Source organism: Melopsittacus undulatus, chromosome 8 (assembly GCF_012275295.1).
Source record: "Melopsittacus undulatus isolate bMelUnd1 chromosome 8, bMelUnd1.mat.Z, whole genome shotgun sequence".
In the NCBI taxonomy this organism is placed as follows: domain Eukaryota; kingdom Metazoa; phylum Chordata; class Aves; order Psittaciformes; family Psittaculidae; genus Melopsittacus; species Melopsittacus undulatus.
Window position 1 is genome coordinate 9036510 of NC_047534.1, and position 20302 is coordinate 9056811.

The 20302-nt window shown below is 46.2% G+C and overlaps 1 protein-coding gene across 1 annotated transcript in view; it reads left to right on the plus strand.

The window, feature by feature from the left end:
* The first annotated feature begins 491 nt into the window (after positions 1-491).
* SYT17 (synaptotagmin 17) overlaps positions 492-20302 on the plus strand; it is a 39076-nt gene continuing 19265 nt past the window's right edge. The window contains exons 1-5 of the mRNA XM_034065568.1: positions 492-537; positions 3638-3655; positions 5047-5195; positions 10634-10782; positions 11188-11807. Coding sequence (XP_033921459.1) covers positions 523-537; positions 3638-3655; positions 5047-5195; positions 10634-10782; positions 11188-11807 — 951 coding nt within the window. The 5' untranslated portion in view covers positions 492-522. The remainder of the gene's footprint in view (positions 538-3637; positions 3656-5046; positions 5196-10633; positions 10783-11187; positions 11808-20302) is intronic.

The following is a 20302-nucleotide window of genomic DNA, read 5'->3' on the forward strand; positions in this document are numbered from 1 at the left end:
TATGAAGCTCAGGTGTGTTCATAGCATCTTCTCACAGACAAACTCTTTAGAGGAGAACACCGCTATAGAAACTGCTCTATCAGACAAGGCCACCGCTCCACACGTACGAGCCTCCGCTTCCATCGGCACCTCCCGCGTCCCCCGGGGGCCAGGAGGGGTTTCCAGCCCTGAATTTCCGCGCCGGGCCCTCTGGAGGTCAGTGTTCGCCCGCGCTGCAGCGGACCTGTTGCAGCCCCGCGGAGGCTCCGCGGGCAGGGGCGGGCCGGGCGGCAGCCTGTCCGCTCGCCTGCCCTCGGAGCGCCGGCCCCGCGGCGCCTTCCCAGACCCGACCGGCCGCGGGGGGCGGCGGGACCCCCGCGGTGCCTGCGCGGCCGCGGAGCCGCTCGCTCTCTCTCTCTCACACACACACACACACACACACCCCGCCCGGGGCGGTGCCGCACCGCGGGGCGTACTGCGGCGCGGGCGGGGTGGGGCGGTTCGGGAGGCGCCGTGCGCACCCCGCGGAGCGCCCCGCGGAAGATGGCGTACATCCAGGTGGGTGCGGAGCGGCGGAGCATCCGTGTCCTAGGGAGGGATGAGTGTCACGTCTGGGGCGTGTGCAGGGGGATCCCTGCTCCGTCTGCGGGATGGGTGTCGGTGCCATGGTGGCCCCTTCCCTCCCCGTGCTTCTGGCCCGGGGCGGGTGCGCAACTTCGGGTTAACTTCTGGGGAGGAGTTCCCGGCGGCGGCAGCCCCCGGCGAGAGGGGCAGGCGGGGCCGGGGCAGGAGCGCGGTGGGAGCGGGTTCCCGCTGGTGACGGGGAGCAGCGGTCGGGCCGGGGGGGAGCGGGGTGGTCCCGGGTGCGGGCGAGCCCTGCCCGAGCCCGCACTAGGACTTGGTGGAGGGAGGAGGATGCGAAACCCCCCGGGCAGACCGGGCAGTGCTGGGGGTGAATCGTCTCCCCAAGCCTGAAGGGTCGAGGGGCCCCAGTCTTCTGCTGCCGGACGGGACCCCCGGCAGTGTGAGGCTGAACTGAATTTTGAGCTGGTTTATACCCCGAGCGGTTTCCCCCCCGGCCTCGGCCCTGCAGTTCCCGGCTGCCTGTGCCCATCTGTAGCTCCCGAGGCTGCCGCCCCGTTTTCAGATAAACCCGAGCGGAGCATTGGCAGTGCGGGCACTGGTAGATACCCGCTATCACCGCCACCCGTGACTTGCCATCCCGCGGGGCCGCGTCCACCTCCAGCCACCCCGCTATATCCCCGCGACCGCCTCCCACCGGGACTGAGCCGCCGCGGGTGTGTGCGGGGCACCGGGACCCTCGGCTCTGCGGGGATCTCGAGTGGGGCCGGGAGGGTTCCACGGCAGCGCTGCCGTCGGGGCCCGCTGTGCGAGGCAGGAGTGCCCGGATGGGAGGAGGGCAGCGGGGACACACAGTGTTATCCCCATACTGTGGTGTTAATCACGTTGGGGTGGGGTGGGACACTCTTCCTAGGCTGTGGTGACTGCTGTGGTGGGGCTTGTGAGCCTTCCCTGGGGATGTCACAGCGGGGACCCCACCCTGCTGCAGCATCCCCCTGCAGGGACATGGCCACAGTGGGTTGCTGTAACTGGTCTGTTGACCTGGTTGTGATGGCAGCTGTGCTGACTCGGTGCAGGGGGACCCCTCATGGGCTGGGCAGACTCGGGGATAGGGCTCTGCATCAAGGTGTGGAGATGAAGTTCTGCCTTGCACCCAGAGCTGGGTGAGGGGATCCATCCAGGGCACTCATGGTTGGCCTTCAGTAAGGCTTCACTCATGCTCCCAGCAGGGTTGTTTTCTGCTTGGCTGGTTTGAGAAGACATGGCAGGGCATGATGGTGCCTCCCTGACCCCAAGGGCTGAGCCCTTCTTCCGAAGGTGTTGAGCACATCACAGTGACTTTGGGCCCTGAGATCCTGCTGCACCTGCTTGCCAGTGCATCCTTCCCTAAACCTCTGCCTGTCAGCCCTGACCCTCCTGCCTGGCATGACATGAGCAAGGTGGCTGAACGTGGCTGGCTGTGTTTGTGTTCCTTTCATGGACCCCTGCATTGGAGTTGCTGGTTACTTGTTTACCTCTTCTGCACTACAGTACTTAGTTCCTGTTTCTGCCATCCCATTTCCTGGTGGACATCTGTGGCTGGTCATGGATTCACTCTGTCACGGTGCCCACAGGACCACTGTGCTCTTTGGGCTGGTAGCACACAGGCATGGCTTCATGTTGCTACTGGCTGACTGGGACCAGAAGGGCTGTTTGACACCGTGCGTCCCCATGGACCACTCTGAAATGCCACTTCCTTCCCACAGCACGTGCTACGGCATTCCATCGTGTGGCACGGATCCAGCCTCTTCGTTTCAGAGTGATTTAAATATTCTTGTTGCAGCTTTGCTAAACCACTGTAGCCTTGGCTGCAACTTAGTGTTAATGAGGAATGATAAAGCCCTTTAAACCGTTTAGAGTTTTCTTAAACAGTTGGTCCATGGCTAATCACTGTCTTGTCATACAGCACTGCAGCCTCTTACTTCATACTTCTAACAAGCCTTTTCATCAAGCACTGGCTTCCAGGAATTTTAAAGGGGAGGCTTGCATCAAAACGTGGCCCATGGGAGAGTTCTTGGAAATAAAGCCACCTTTTGTGACCTGATTGCTTTATAAAACACTGCTCTTGTCCTTGTCATGAGCATAAAGCTAGAAGCCAATATCTACACTTGGAAGAGTAGTGTGTAGTGTTTTGTTTTGTGGTTTTGTCTTGGTTTGATTTTGGGGGTTTTGTAAGGATTCCCCCTATGGAAACACAGCCAGGACAGTTGGGAAACTCTTTAGACATTATCAAGGGAGAGTGATAGGAAAGATGTTTCAAGAGGCATCTGAAATGCTACTGAGTCTCCAGTTGTAAATGAAGTGGGTCAAGTATAATATTCTAAAAGCAGTTTTGTGAACAAAACACTGCCTTGCAAGGATTTAGTCCTTTGCTGTAGATTTTCTCTGTGGCTTGGGGGAAATGACTACAAACTGGAGTTTGTGGCTCAAGGTTTAAGCACTTCTATTTTTTGTATTCTTCAAGCCACATCTGAGGATGAGACTGAAGATGCCCAGCTACCTCAAGTGATGTGTACTTAATGGAGAGTATGCTGCATCTCCACTCCTTCCTAGAAATGTTGCTTTTAATGACTTGGCATCAAAACTATGGTTATGTGGGCTGAATCAGGAGGAAAGCTTTTTTCCCAATGTGGCATCTAACTGGAAAAATTTGGGTATCATTTGCTGTCAGCAGCAAGTAGTTGCTGCAGCTAGAGACACGATGTTAGAGAGGAAAGTAAGCGATTGCGTGTGATACCCTGATTGTAAGGGGCAGTGAGGAGGATTTTCATTGCTCTACGATGGGTTTGGGAATTTCAGTCCTGGGGAAGGAGGATCAGAGGGAGCTTGGTGGGGAAGGACTGGAAACAGAGGCTGATGGCTGGTGAGGAGACCTCTCCTTCCTCTAACATCTACAAGGTGCTGTCTGAAATTCAGGCTTATCACAGGCCAGGCCATGTCATGGCAGAAAATTTAAAGTTATTTGAGCATTACTAACCTGCTTTTGTCTTTTTAATTTTGTTCCCCTTTGCTTCATCCTGGATGTCTAAAAGGACAGTTGGAACCAATAAATGAGGTGAGTTAATCTGATGATTCACTCTCCGCTCTGTCTCCTCGCTCCATCCTGAGGGGATTGTCTCGTCTTTTCTGACTCTTTACTGATGTCCTAGATATAAGTGATGCACTGCATTTTGGGCTGGTAATTTTTATTTTTTTTTTCCCCTTCTCCCCCAGTGTTTGGATTTTGTTTATGGAAAAAGCATGTCCTTTACTGGAGCAAAAAGAAATGTTCCTGTGGCATCTTCTCTACAGATCTGTGTTTCTCAGAGGAATCCCCTTTGTGTGGAGTGATAGTGCCCCTGTGTCTGCACACTTGTGAATACTGCAATGTCTCAAGTATTTTTGGGGAGATATCTATGGAGAAGATCTCACATGCTTTATTTCTTCAGCTTCATAGGAACATTTCAAGGTCACATACCATCATAAAGCAATTTAACCCTGTATGTGCACATGCTGTGCTCTTGCAGCTGTGTGTCTACCCCCATTACTATAGTGTGATGCCCTTTATCAGCAGGGCCCTTGTGTTGGCTAAGCAAGCTTTCTCATGACCTGCAGAAGTTGGAGCTGGTGTGGGTGGGAGATGGGCTGAAGTTTGGCTTTCTGCTCCTCTTGAAGCAAGCAGAGCTTTGAAGTGGAGGGAAGGCTGTAGAGATGGAAGTGGGGCAGCAGCCTGCTGCCCTCTAATGGGGTGCACCTCGTGGTTGTAATGTCGTGAAGGAGCACTGCTACAGATGATGCTGTCAGTACCACCATGGAAAACTAAAGAATAAAATACTTTTCTGGGTCAAGTAGCTTCTATACAAAAATACCACTGAAGGTTCTTCATGAAATTAATCATAATTGCAGAGGAAGGCATGTAGACACAGTGCCTTTGCTAATCCATTTTAGTGGCAAGCTTGTTGGGCTGTAATGCTGTATGTGTATGGATCATACGAATACTATGTACTAATGGATCTACAGGGACGGAATGTGTTCACATTGCTGTGTTAATTAAATAGACCCTTGTTGGGTTGAATTGGAGCTTTCACTTACCTTCTCCTTTAAATTCCTTCTGCTGTACATTTGCCGATCTATTAGTTTGTTGATGTCCATGAAAGAATAAGCATGTTTCCACTCTAGCATATTGCTATGCCATAGTGTTTTGTAAATCACCCTCTTGCCAACCTACATAATAATACATTGCTACTAGAGGGAAAATACCTGCGGTGAATGCTTATTTTTCTGCCTTGTTGTGGCATCAGTGAAGTTGGGCTGGTAACTGCATAGCACTTGTCTGTTGATATAGATGGAATAAATATAGTTCTTAATGTTCTGTTGCAGAAACACAAACATAAATACAGCTGAATGTTATTTCCCAATAGCTATTGATGGGTTGTAATCTTGTACTTTGGTTTCCAATGGCTTCAGGGTCTGCTCGCTAGAATCTCGGATCTCTTGCTGTGCCGGTGGACTTGTAGAAATTGTTGTCAGAAGTGTTTCGACTGTAGCTGTTGTCAAACAAATGAAGATGAAGTTGAAATCCTGGGACCTTTTCCTGCTCAAACTCCAGCCTGGCTGTAAGTTTAGATGCACAATTTCCTAGCTTTAACTGAGGAGTAGGGCTGCTTGGCTGTGATGAGAGTATTCATGTGAAATGATGACAGGACGTTCAGAGGATGCCACTTAAAAAGGAGGAACCTTCTGCTGAGGCTGGGAATGTAGGCTACTCAATGGCAAGGTGAAAAAGGGCAGCCCTATTAGCTCAGATAGTAAGGTTAGATGGGTAAGATGGAAGTTATTTAGCAACAAGCTGACAACTGGTTTAGCAGTGCACCCTTTTCTAAAGATGCTTTTCATCTTCAGACTTCCTTCCTTTTCAAATGGACCAGCCATTTGGAGCACTTCAACTTAGCTTAAATGCTGATGAGGCTGTTTTGAAATGTTTTCTTACCCAGCATGAAGGTGATTATTACATAGGCAGATGAAAGGTGTACCTTGTACATGCTCTAAAAAGGAAACGAATTTAAAATTTCATTTAGCAAGACTTGATCTCCTGTGTCATCTCAGTACTCTTCAAGATTTCCTCTTGAACCATTAAAGAACAACAGTGGCAGTGCCAGGTTTTATCTGGAGCTTTGATTAGTGTATTTACAAATCTATTACTAAGAAAGTCAGTTAAGTTGTGCTTGTTTTAATCCCTCTCTTTTGAAAGTCTGCAGCACAAAGGTGACCCTGAGGAGACATTAGTGAAACCAAGAAGGGAGCAGAGGTCTCCTGTCTTTTAGTAGCTGCTCTGTCAGCTGGGCTGAGCTGTCTTCTTTGAAAGCAGATTGTTTGATGGACACAGCTTCAGTGCGTCCAGAAGCTGTGGCGCAGGAGATACCTGTTCAGTGCATCGTTTGATGCTCAGAAGTTCATCCCTAGGCCCTGAGACACTTGATTGATTTTATCTGCTCCTGTGAGTAACTGGTTATTCTGTCAGGTCTGGAAGGTCCGTATCTTGGTGCTGCATAATATAATTTATCTCATGTTTGAATCTTGTCTATATGCTCTTCTGAATCCAGGTAGAACAGGATGGTAATTAATACTAAGCAATAAAAATAGAGATGCTCAACATATGTTAGAGCGGTTTTTAAATGTGGAATAGCATATTTAAGAGTCTGATATATGCCCAGAAATGGATTCACCTGCAGTTAACGGGAAATGGAAGCAAAATCAATGCTAAATAGGAAAGCACTGTGCACAGAACAGAGTGATAAGGGTGCAGTATGGGACATAGAAAGATTGCTGCAGGAACAATTACATACTTGGGAAGAAGTAGCTAGGCTTGTTGTGAGAGGTTGTTTTAGGGTTTCTCTGGTGTGCTGAGAAGCACAAGGGACATTATATGTGTTTGAGGGTGTGCGGTCGTTGTCCTGTGATGTTGGTTTTCACTGCTGGATTCTGTCTGACTAAAGGGGCATTTTAAACATTGAAGCTCTATTCTTCATTTGGTCTCAAAACAAGGATGTATGGTGACTTTGCAGATGAGCTGGACTTTGCCACAGGCAGAGAACATGGAGACCTTTGGACTCATAAAATGCTCTCTTCAGCCTGTATTGTTTTCCCCCAGTCCTGCCCCATCTGAAAGCCTCTACAATTAACTTAGTGGAATGGTCACAAGCAGAAGACAATGTGCTCTGAAAAGAAAAAAACCCCAAGCCTAGTTCTTCACCCATGATGCAATTTATGTTGCAACTGCTCATGCTAGCAGCTCTGCGTAGGGTCCCTGGGACCCCAGCCTAGGTCATGTATTCATCTTTCCTTCCAGCCTCAGGTGATTTGGTGCCATTAGGGTCTCCCTGTTCCACTCTAGTGCTGAGAGAAGCTGAGTTCCCAAACGTAATGCCTGAGAGGGGCAGCAGGAACCAAAGAAGAGGACACACAAGACAAGTCGCCTTGCAAGGAGGCATGAATGCTGCCATGCCTTAGGATCACTGAAGTCACCATCTCCTCTGGCACTGTTGCAAAATCTTGTGATCTCTACGCATGCCTACCAGGCTTTGCTGGCTTGAAGAAGCTTTTGGCTTCTTGTCTTGAGCAGAGATGGACCCAGGGTGGTGCCAGGGTAGATGGTGATGCTTTGAGCTTCGAGGGTGACTTTGCTAGAAAATGGTGAGGGAACCCAGAAATTAGTCAAGTGAGAATCAAAGAATCATAGAATAGTTAGGGTTGGAAAGGACCTTAAGATCATCTAGTTCCAACCCCCCTACCATGGGCAGGGACACCTCACACTAAACCATATCACCCAAGGCTTCATCCAACCTGGCCTTGAACACTGCCAGGGATGGAGCATTCACAACTTCCCTGGGCAACCCATTCCAGTGCCTCACCACTCTAACAGTAAAGAATTTCTTCCTTATATCCAATCTAAACCTCTGCTGTTTAAGTTTCAACCCATTACCCCTTGCCTGTCACTACAGTCCCTAATGAATAGTCCCTCACCAGCATCCCTGTAGGCAAAGAGAGCAGAAGAGATTGAGAGGGAAAGGAGCTGAGGGGATGTGATTGAGAGGAGAGGAGGAAAAAATGAGCCCATAGAGGAAGGAGAGTCTGGAAGATGAAGGGGACAGGAGAGTAAAAGGCAGGAGACAGAAATGATGTCTTTTATTTGTTGATTGATAGGAGTGCCATGCTTTTTGTGTGTGCAGGTTTAAGGTGGAAATGATCCCATGCAGCCTCTGCTGGCTCAGAATTCAGGAGCCCAAGATTTCTACTTTCACTGTGTTGATTTTAAACTCTTAAATCTCTGTATGTGTATTTGGAGGTAGAATATTGCCTGGAGTTAGATGTGTGATCAGAATAAGAGTTTGGAGTTGGTCTAGGAATTAGGTGTTTAATGGGTATATTTTTAAGTGCTCATAAATCTGTGTGTGTCAGTTGACTCTTCATCCTTTTTTTTTTTCTTTTATTTTTTAAAATGGGGCTTTTGGATTCCTAAAATGGAAGATGGATTTGACACCACCATATTCTGCATTTAGATGCATGCGTTAGAAATACGAACAAATCAATTTACTGTATTCTATACTCACGGCCTAAAAGTGTTTCAAAAATAGACCTAGATTTTTAGCTGAGATCTCTCCATCTTGCCACTTCTTTACAGGCCCAGGATGCTGGCATAATGCAGGATGCAATTTGCTCCTTTCTTAACTCCCCACCTAATTCCCAGGGGGAAACTGCTTCTGGGGTTGTCATTGGCCTACAAGCAAACATCTGAACCCCATGCTTAATAATCCATCGTTTATTTCTTGCCTATAAGTTTTCCCTTTGGCAGCTCTGACACACCTCGCTGTCCTGGAAACTCAGGATGGGATGTTAAAGCTGCATGTTTAAGCCCTTCCTCTTGGGAGTCTGTTGAATTTTATCACTTCCTGATTTTTTTACAGTGGTAACTTGGGGGGAAAAAGTTCTTACAAAAGTTAGTCTAATTATATTGATCTGAATGTGTAGTTGCTTCTTGTTATTCCCTGAGGAGCATTTGCATCCTGGTCCTTGCAGCAACGGGCTGGGAATGAGCGTGTATGGTGGAGCTGCCTGTTATGGAGTATTCTACAGAAACCCCGAAGATAAATGGATAAATGGTGCACACTCTGTGAGACTGAATGGCAGTCGGGATGCAGCTCCTCTTCCCAAAGGGTTGGATTAAACAGAAACAGAGCTGCTTTAACCAGAGCCAAAGTTTATTTGAGGAAAATTATTGTGGCTCAGTAGCAATTTCCTTACTAAAGGTCATCTGTATGTTATTAACTCACTATTACGTTTACCCGTTGTAGAACATCCCTAATGCTTTTCTTCCTGATTTCCTTTATACCCTGCCTTCTCCTTGTTTTGTGCATTTTCTTCTCAAACACAAGTATAGCCAAACGCTGCCTATGATTGTGTAGACCTGCACTTAGGCATGAAAAAGCTATTTGTGTTCCAGGTACTGATTATATGTCAAACCATAGGATTTGGACTGCATTTAATGGGCTGCAGAGTTGTGCAAATATTGCATGCCCCTCTTAGCATAACGTTTGGTTTTCATTATTAACAGACTTTGATGTGGATAAGTTGTGTGACTGAATTAGTGAGATTGGCATGGATTCTGCTGTGACCTTTGTGGGTTTGGAGAAGAATTTCCAGTTCAAATCTGTTTTAAATGGGGGTGGGGAGATGGGATGGATATGGCTTTTCTGCAGTTTTACTGCTTTTTGCAAAATATATTTATTGCTCTGCTCCAGTCATTGGTTACTAAAGCAAATGGTTAAAGATATTTCATTTATATCCAATTGTGCCATGCTTGTAGAAAGGGTGAATCAGGAGCAAAACTCACACAGTATTCCCCTTTGTTTTGCTCATTTCATGCTGATGCTTTCCTTGTGATCTGCTGCTATTTTCTTTTGAGTGCTCTGTCTCATGGATTAGCCAAGGCTTATTTTGCACGATGCACTACACGTCATGTACTGCTGAGTGATTTCATCTCCATTGGCAGCTGCTCCCCTCTGAACATGCAGTTGGGGACTTTATCTCCTGTAGTTGTTACTGGTTGCTCTTGCTCATCTTGCGGTCAAGGCTGGGAGGTCCTGATTGCTTTTGTGAGCCACTGTGGCTGTGACACAATGAGGGTTTTAACCAGAATGTTGTTATAAGATACATAATAGATGCTGCTTTCACATAAATTTTTTCTTTATACTTCATATTAGTATATTTGCATATGTATAATTTCATATATATCTATATAAATAAACCAAATTCGGAATTACACGTTAACTTCATTATGATGCCAGTCTTCTGTAGAGTCTTCTCAAAGATGTTACAACTCTCATCAAAACTCCCTTTGTTATTTAGATCCTTTCAACTTCCCTGCTCCTCCTGAGGCCCCAGGGCAGTAAAATTACTGTCTGGTGAGAATCACTTCTTGTTTATGGAAGTGGATAAAAAGCAGCCAGTTACTTAAATGCCCCTCTCCCAATGTCAATAAATAGCTCTTAATGAATGTATTTATAGGATCGAGTTTTGAAACCTTAGTGGCATACCTGCAAAGCAGTATTTTTCTGAGAGAGATGTGTTGTAGGTTTGAGATGTCTGAGCATGCTGGTTTCCCATGCTGGTTCATTCCTAGAGAAATCTGTGCTTCCAAAGTGTACCTGTGAGCTTACAGCAATAAGATACTTTTCAAGTTTTGTGATTTGTGTTTTTTTCTTTCTTGTTTTCCTAAAGACAAAGATAATACTTTTGATCAAGATCTGCCCCTGTGGCCTGTGTTGTGCTCTAATCCTGATACAACTCTGTTTGAAAGCCAGGCAGAAAGATAGAGTCTGTTTTTCACATAGGTCTGAAGTGAGTTGCTCAGCCCTTTGCTTGCCAGATAGATCAGGAGATACCCCACAGTATCCAGGGGTATGCACCTGAGATTAGACACAATACCAGGATGCATTTTTATTCTGTATACCCTTTTTACTGAGTTGAATCACGCAAAGGTCTCTTCTTATAACAGGATAAGCAGCCAAAATGAGGACAAAGATGGGGACTCTGATAATACAATCAGTGAGCTGCCTCCCACTCTTCAGGATGTTTCCCCTGACAGAAGGCGGTCGTCTTCAGATGCATCACGGTCCACTTACAGCCTCACGAGACGGATTTCAAGTAAGGTCGTCCTTCCAACATTAATGTAATTCTTGTGGGGAAGAAAATCAAACTGTAGTGTTTGTTCTTTCATCTTTTAGGCAGGGAATCAATTCAAGTTGAAGGTACATTGATTAAAATCTCATTCTGTTCTGCAGGAACATGGCTAGGTCTGTTTTCCTTGCTCAAACATATGTATGGTAATTGCATGTGAAAATGGACAAGGAACAAAAAGTGTGGGTGGGCTTGGACTTCAGTATAATTAAGGGTTCTACTAATCGTGGTGAAAAGTCCCACTGGGAGGCCTACTGTGCGAGGTGTTGCATAGAGACAATAGCTATATCCAAAGAAGCACAAGTTGACTTGCACCTTTAATGGCTTCAGTTGTGTTTCTAACAATTGCATTTTTGCATTTCTCTCCTTTAGATTTAGAGTCGAGGAGGCCAAGCTCTCCATTAATTGACATTAAACCTATCGAGTTTGGGATAATAGGAGCTAAGAAAGAAATAGTTCAGCCAACAATCCTGCGGAAAACCTACACCCCAGATGACTATTTTAGGAAATTTGAACCAAGACTCTACTCTCTTGACTCGAATAGCGATGATATGGACTCCTTGACAGACGAGGAGATCTTATCGAAGTACCAGCTGGGCATGCTTCATTTTAGCACACAGTATGATCTGTTGCATAACTACCTAATAGTGCGAGTCATTGAGGCTAAAGATCTGCCTCCTCCAATTTCTTATGATGGTTCAAGGCAAGACATGGCTCACTCCAACCCCTACGTGAAGATCTGCCTTCTTCCTGATCAGAAGAACTCCAAGCAGACCGGAGTGAAGCGCAAAACACAGAACCCGGTGTTTGAAGAGAGGTACACATTTGAAATCCCCTTTTTAGAAGCCCAGAGAAGAACTCTGCTTTTAACTGTAGTGGATTTTGACAAATTCTCTCGCCATTGTGTTATTGGCAAAGTGTCAATGCCCTTGAGCGATGTAGACCTTGTGAAAGGCGGACACTGGTGGAAAGCCCTTGTGCCTAGTTCTCAGGTAACACAATTTATCAGATTATTGACACAAATTCTCTTGCTGTTTTTTTTGTGTGGTTCCTCTGCTTGTTGGCAAGTAACGTGCTTTCCAATTAGTCATTGCCATCTTGTTAATACAGCATCTGCTTGGGTTGAAATGGTGTGGGCCTATAACTGGTCTTATAACTAAAACTATGAGGTAGAGGAGATGGCTTTCATGTTCAGAGGAGGTGGCATGATCCTATGTCAGCTTTAATGACAGTAACTCAAGACTGCTTTGGAAGTCTGCACGTTTTAGACAATCTTCCTTGTCACTGCAGTGACCTGCATCCATTCCCAGACACAGCAGTGACACTATCCCATGTGGGTCACTCCTGTGGTGGTTAGCGTGACTGTGCTTTGGGGACATGCCAGTTCGCTAATGATTTGATTCAGTAAAGTCCGAATCTCCACAGACTTTTGGCATAATGCATAAGCAAAAGATTGTAAAGCAGTAGTAGATTTCTTGTCATCATGTCCCTGAAGGAAATAAACTTGCCATGGATTTTGTCTAATGTACGTGGCACATTGCATACATGAAAGTTTGAATGTGTGTCTTGGACTACATTCAAACCTTTGGTGGGATGGGAAGATGCAGAGGGTCTGTGTGCTTCCACATCTGCTCTCAGGAAAGGGCCCTGATCAGTGCCACCTCCTTCCCATCCAGGAAAAGAGTTGTTCAGTCAGAAGGTCTGAGCTTTGCAGCCAGGAATGGCAGTTCGCTACCAGATTTGCTACTAGCAATACCACTTGTATAGCTAGAGTCACAGGACCCCATAGAAAGCCACGCTAAGAGCATAGCATGAGCAGCATCTCAAAATTGATATGAGAGGGTTGTATCTTCCTACTCCTTGCCAGCTCTGGGAATGCAGTTTCTATGTTTTAGAGCCTTTGCTGAATCAAAACCCTGGTTTACATTTTCTTTGATTTTTATGTGTTCACAGAATGATGGTATAGCCAGAGATATTAGATCAGATTAACAGTAAATCATTAACTTCACTGCTGATGTACAGTGTGGATCTGAAAGTCTGATTTGGAGTGGGAACTTGTGATGAGACACTTGTACAAGTAAAATCCACTGAACGGTGTTTATATGTGAAGCCAAATGGGACTTTGACTCTGCTTTGCTCCCTGTCTGTGTGCAGAGGGGCTGGGAGTGCCTTTACCTCTTGCTCAGACCTTCCGCTGGGTACAGGGGGGAAGAAGATCAAGACCTCTGGTAACTGCAAGAGAGCTAACTAAATTCACTGTAACAGAATTAGCAACATTATGGGATTAGCCTGAACAACATTCAGGCAAAATGGATAAGTTTTGAATGCTGTGCACAAGTCAAAATCATGGGGTCCCTGTGCATAGCTTTATGTAGGACATGTCTTTGTGTCATTGGATCTGCTTTGCTCAGTAGGGTGGGAGTGCAGGGTGAGGGCATGGCTGTGTTATGAAGCTGCTCATAAGGGGAATGAACAAGGACAGCTATTCCTGGGCTGCCTTTGCTGCCTGAACCTTCCCCCAAATGTTTACTTTAAAATGCCTGCAATAATTTCTATATATACACCTTTTTGTGTGTTAGGAGTTCATGGGCTCTGTGTTGAGCACAGAGCTCTCCTCTTTGCATCCCATTATCCTCCCGTGTTTCACACCATGCAGCCTCGCTCCGCCCTGCTCCCTCTGCTTTTGCATGATAGATACTTCTCTGTGTTATGTATCTCTGTGTTAGTAACATGGATTCATTCCACAGCTAATACAGACCCTGATTAGACAAGATCATCTCTGCCTTAGTGTGCCAAGCTTAGAGCCAGCCCTTCCTCTCTTCCTCTCTAAAGTTTCATTGAAAGCTGCTGATGTTTTCAGTAGTGCTGTCTGCTTCACTGAGATTCAAGATAAATTTATGCAGTAATCGGCATTTCTGATATTTATAAAAGGAAGGAGAAAAAGATAAAACTCAATTTGGATGGGCAGGCCTAACCTTACGAGACTTTTGCATTTATCTGCTTGCTATCATATGGAAAAACTTCATGTAAGCAGAAAGGTCCTCTGCACCTTGGTTAGTACAGTGCCTTGTTTTGGTCTTTTCATGCTTCCTTGTTCTTTTACCTTGACTGGTAGACTGCAACTGCAAAGGGAACAACAATACTTTTACTAGGACATCCAGAAGGGATGTTTGGTATGGTCTTCCCATGTTTCCTCAATGCTAAGATTTTTAAAGTTCATTCAATAAGACATATTGTATCTTCGTTGGTTAAAGTTAAATTAATTGATCAGAGGGTTAAAATAAAGCCTGGAAGAAGTAAAACAGTAAAGCTTAGACCTTTGAACAAACCTGCTTTTGAATGTCTTTCAGTAACAGTAATGCTTGAGCTAGGAATTTGTGAGGTGTTTTTGATTGCTGGTTGGAAGATTCTGCCTGCAGAATGATAGGCTTGACATGCTGACAGTATTTTTATACTTCTCTTTGCTTGATGATTTGAGGGACAGAAAACCTTTATTAGTTTCCTGCTGGATTGAACTGGAGCCTGTTGAAGTGTGCTTTGTGTTCTGAGCTCACGGTAGACAGGGACAAAAAAAGTCTGTGCCATAGCATTTTATTTTGCAGAAGGTGTCCTCAGACTCTGGAGAGCCACATGAAGCCAATGTGCTGCAGCTCTGATCATTAGCTGATGAAAATTTGCCAGGCTGGGTTGGCTGCCCTGGGCTCTGACATGGAGCAGCAGCTGGCAGCAGCACCCCCCCAGCGATAAGGATCGTGTTGGACACAGTCCTGAAGCAGGTGTTTGGAAAACCAGTAACAGGAGGGAGAGAAAAATAGACAGCCACAGACGTGGTATGTAAAGATGAAAGACACAAAATATGTGGGTTTTTTTACTGGCATATGTAGACAGAAACATCATGAGCTGGAGACATGGAGGAAAATGAATCCAGATGGGAGGAGCTATGGAGAAGGTTTTCTCTTTATACAGGTGGGAGTGGGTAGGGCAAGGTTTGTGGAAGAAAGTGGCCTAAATGGTATCACCCAGGATGAACATCTGTTTGCACTTGCTGTAGCCAGCTGGAAGCCATAGTGTGTGCTGATAAAGTCAGGTGTTGAGTCCTTGTCCCCCCAGCATGCTGAGCCCCATCAAGCCCAGAGCTGGGACACAGCCTCAGCACAGGACTGTGCCAGCACAAGTGAGTCCTGCTAAAAAAGATAGGGGAAGCCAGCAATCTTTTGGTGCTGCAGTGTTGACAGCTCTGGGTGGATTTCTCCCAGTCTGAGGCATGGTCCAGGTTCTGCAGCCAGCAGCTCCATTGACTCCACTAAAAGCTGGACCAGGATAAGATAAATCAGAGGAAGATGCTTAGAGGGCTGAAGGACCTCTCTGATGAAGAAGAAAGGCTGAGAGAGTTGAGGTTGTTCAGCTTGGATAAAAGAAGGCTCTGGGGAAATCTTAGAGCAGCATCCAGTGCCTAAAGGGGTTGTCAGAGAACCCAATATGGGTAAGCATCATGCTGTCCTCTCAGCCTTGAGAATCAGTGCAATAAACCGCTTGATGTAAGCTTCAGGCAAAAGGTTGCACCTATACATAAGTGCTTTTTAGTTTGGATCACTCGTTGAGCACATGGGGGATTGAGTCCAAAGTGGAGGCACAGGCAAGCTGCTGTCCAGTGTATCATCAGAGCCAGCAACTAAGCAGGACTTATTCCTTGTGGAAAATGTCAGTGCAGATATTGCCAAATCCTTTATCCTTGGTAGCTCTGGGAGGCTTTTTCTTGCAGGGTAATTAATATGTTTTCAAAGCACAGTAGGAGCAGCTCTTGGAGTAGCTCTTGAGTCCAGTCCCCATAGGAACACTCTGCTCTCCTTGAATATCCCCTTAAACGTGTGTGGCTTTGCTTAATTACCATGAATGAAGTTGGCAGGCCTTGCTGTAGCTGGGCTCATATTCGTGTATTTCACCACTCAGATTGATTCTGAAACACGTGTTTAGGACCCCAAGTTTTATTGACATATGATTCATTTCTCTTTCAGCAGATTTGAGTAGGCAGGAATAAATGCTGTATACCAGCAGTAATGAGAGCTTGGAGATCATTCCAGAAAAGAAAAAACAATTGCCTGGTCATGGAAACAAAATAGTGTAAAAATTCCTTCTCCTCTCGAATTAAGCCATTTTTGTAGTAGAGAGATTGTGTATCGGACTTGCTTTTTTGACTTTGTACTATGAATGCACTAGAAAGAGCTCTTTGCTTTTTACATTCAAAGTGTGGTATCTGCTCCACAAATGGAGTGGCTTTGTTATGGCAACTCTCTGCAATAGTAGATTCCTGTCTCAGGATAAGCCTACGAGTACTGTGCTGTTCTCACCATGCCGTGTTTGGGAAGGAAAAGGGGGAAGTGAGTTGGTAATCCAGGTAACGACTCATTTTGGCGCATTCCTCTTGGGTGCTATGTTAGTTCTCCCATGCAGCCAGGTGGTTATGGCATGGGCTTGGAGGCCTTCAGCTGTGCGTGTATCAGGTTTGTTCTTAGCACCCTTGTTCCCTGGTTTATCCAATTGCAGCCCTGAGAAGGAGCCATCCTTGGGGAATGTGGATGATGCCCTGTATTTGATAGCATGACATATTATTGAAAATAGTGCCTGCACTCATCTCTCATACAGGCATAAAGCATTGGTCATGCAGAGATTTGGTTCAGAGTATTGGCACAACAGTTGACTCAAGGCTGTGTGTGCCAGAGTGCAATGGGAGTGCAGTTAAATATGGGAAATGAAACCTGGAAGTGAATGGTGTCAGGGATTTTTCCTTTTCTTACTTTTTGCTCTTCTTTTTTATTTTTTTTCTTCTTTTGTCGTGCCCCAAAGCTCAGTGGCTGCTTAATTAAAGGAATAATGCATAATCACTGATGGTGCATGTGGATTGATTACTTAGGGCTATGCTCACTCATTAACGGGATGTTAAAATCAACCTGGCAGTTTGCTTGTGTCAGGCAGGAGAGATGTCCTGAGCAAAGCCTGTCTGGAGGTGGGATGCCACCACCCTGCAGGTCACTGGAGTTGAGGGAACTGTGATGGGATGCTGTGATAGACACTTGTCCTTCATGATGACATTTTTAGCTCCTAACCTGTGCCTTGTTGTCGTGTTTTGGTTTATGATATTCTACCATCTTTCTTTCTCTGTGTGTTTTTTGTTCCCCAGATCTGTTTGTGTTATTTTCCCCCCTTTCATTTTCCAGTGCTCCAGCATAAGAAATGCTTCTAGGTTATTTTCTCTTCATTCTTATCTGTCTCTTCTGCTTCCAGCTGTTGACCCAGTCACCTCATCCCTTCCTCTCTGTGCTGTTCACTCCTTGCCCCTTCTGTGTAAGACCGGGATGCTGTGGGGTGTATTTTACGGAGGAGCTGCCCAGAGGTGGGGCTTGTGGGCTGGGCCTCTCCATGGGAAATCTTCCCAATGTTTTTGCACAGGAGAGGTTTTCTCATGGCTGTTGAAACTGATGCAAAGCCAGTTAGGCTTTAGAAGGGATTTTGTGACTCTTCTCATCATACATCTAGCCAGCTTCTGTTACGCAAGTAACACTGTTCTTAGCCATTGGTAAGTACGTATTTGTTTTCAGGTCCTGGTCCTTAATAGCTCAGCCTTCCTGAAATGATTGCTGTGTGTTGCAGGATGCTGTAGAAAGCCTGTTGGAGCAAACTGTTGTAAACATCAGTTTTCTAATGTGCCTGGAGGTACCGTCACAGATAACCTTGAGGAGGAAAATCAATCTGAAACTTCATTAGGAGCATTGCATAGATGTCTGTGCTGATGTAATGTGCTCTGGTTCCCGTCGGGAACAGAATTTAGCTGCAGAATTGTGCTGGTGTTGTAACAATGCACAACCAACAGTCTGGGGGGGTGTGCTATGAGAAAAGAATTGCCCTGGTCCAAACCAGATGTACAAATAGCCCTAATTATAAACTCCTCTTCCCTTGAGGTGGCCTCTTTGTGTTTCAGAGATGTCAAAAAAGAAAAACAGATTTCTTACAGGTGTCTGGTTCCACCCAGTCAGTAACTGCAGAAGGTTCTGGATCACAGGCGAGCCCGAGGCTGCAAATCCAAACGTCTGGCTCTGTAACACAGCTGCGGAGAGGAACAGCCAGCAGTGAAATGTAAATCAGAGCTTCAGGAGGGTCTCGGATGTCCCAGACTTGGTGTCACTCCTGCACCTCATCAAACAGGAAATTGCTTTTTCAGGGTCATCTGGGATCTGGGCACAAATCAGCACATCATCAGCATGATAATGGCAACTAAAATGATGCCTTTGCACCGTGGTGCCTGAGGGGCACCTCTACAGCTGTGTTCTATGAGCAAAATATTCAAAGCAAAACCAACAGCATTTTAGTTTCCTGATGAAAAGACCTAGGAAAAGTAAAATTCAGGCACTTCCTTTCCCTATAGTGAGCAAGGTGCTGCTGACACCTCTTGTGTATGAACTTACACCCTTCTTCTCAGCTCAACCTTTACATGAGTCTGAGGTTGGGGATGCTGCAGTGTGTGACAGAACAGGAGCCATGCTTCTACACCTGCGGTCCCCCAGCAAGACGTGTCTTAACACTGATAAAGATACCTCTGAACAAGATGATGGACATGAGAGTCCATGGTTATGGCAACACAGAGTGTTTCCAAGGTGCAAGTGAGCTGGATAGGCTCTCTGGTCAGCTCCTATGGCCCCATGAGCCATTCATTCCTCCCTGAGCTGAGTCTCCTGTCTGACCCATAGAGTCCTGTTTCTCCATCTTGCAGTGGATCCAACTGTACCCTCCAGTTATCTATGTTTTGCCTGCTGAGCCAGTCAGTCCATTAAGCCGCAGCTCTGTCTGCATCTCCATCTTCATCTCTGACACACACTGTGCCACCAGCATGTCTTATGAGCAAGACTGTCACATCAGCATAAGTATGCCATGGCGTGAGCTTGCTGGGGAAAGAATGAAGCACGAAAACCTAAGGAGGCCTTGTACCTTGTGCTTCTTGGAGCAACACATTAATTCCTTGCTAATGATGGCAGGTAACTAGAGAACAGGAGAAAGCTAGTGAGCGTGATGCAGTAGAGGCAGTGCTGGGCTGACATGCTGGGGAGGAATGTGTGGTGGCTGCGGGCCACCAATTCGTTTTCTTGAGTGCCTGATGTCCCCTCAGGCACTGTGGCAGGATCTGAAGCATGTTTCCTAAATCCTTCCAGCTAAGCCAGAAATAATGCATTCATAAGAGCAGAGGCAGTTCAGTGCTCGAGTTAAGTGCCTTGAAAAGGCTGAATCACTTGTTCTGGGAGGTGAGCTATCCAGGGATCTGGGTTTCCTTCTGAAAACACCTTTTGTTGTTGCTGCAGACACTGCTGGTGCTCACCTTACAATGGAGCTGCTGCTCTCTGGCTGGCGTTGAGCACACTCATCCTGCTGTGGCTTCTGTGGGTTGGATGTTCCTTCCCTTAAAGTAGCTAACACAGATCTGGGAATGCTTGAAAAGCACTAAGGGGCGGAAGGTTCTACTGAGGTTTAGGAAATTAGCCCAGATCTGAGACTCATTAAAGCTGGTGGTAGTCTATCTTCTGACTTCAGTGGATCACACAGAATACAGCATTTTATATCTCCCCTTACTCAAATTTAAGCCCAGATAGTCAGAAAGATTTCTAGAGGTGCCAATCCCTGTTAGGTTAGGTCCTATAGAAAATCAGGGATTTAGCTTTACTTTTACCTATGGAAGGCTTGTGGGTTAGGCAGCAGTGTGACAGTTACATTATAGTGGCTCCTTCAGTAACCTCTGCAGGGTGACCTGGTGCTAGGGAGGGTTCAGGTGGGGGTCATGCTTGGTTCTGCTAGGGTGTAGATGCCTGGTTCCCCTGGCAGTGCCTTACAGAGTGTTACATACCTGGCCTGATATTGTCGTGCATAAATATTGTCAGGAATTAAATGTGTCCAACGTTAAATGTGTTGGAAGTGTGGAGATCTGCCTTCCCTTGCTGGGCTTCACCATTCCTCCCTGACCCAGGGAAGTCCCTTAGTTCCTGCAGGTCTTGGATAAGATCTACGGGCTCCAACAATGGATGAATCTAGAAGTAATTACCCTAAATCTTAATGTGGGGTTTCAGCACTCTAAGCTTGAGGTGACTTGAAAGGTCCTGCATCCCTACCCAGTGCCAGCCTGCCTCCTGCCTGTGCCAGAAGTTTGGTATTTGCAGCAGGAGCTGTTTGATTGTCTCCTCTCAGCAGGTAATAACGTCACTAATTAGTTTCCTAATTCGTGCTGTCCAAATGTACCTGAATTTCTAGGAATTAAAGACTGCATGGAACCCGACAGAGCAGTAAATGCAAGTGGAAGTAGGACTGGATATGTTGTTGATATGTTATAAAGAATGAGTTTGTGGGGTACCTCAGCTGGATCCTGTTGTGGGCACTGCGATGCTTCATTACTGTCCTGGTAATAGATTTAGAAGTTTCCAACTGTTCTTGGTGATAAATGTGTCTTCAG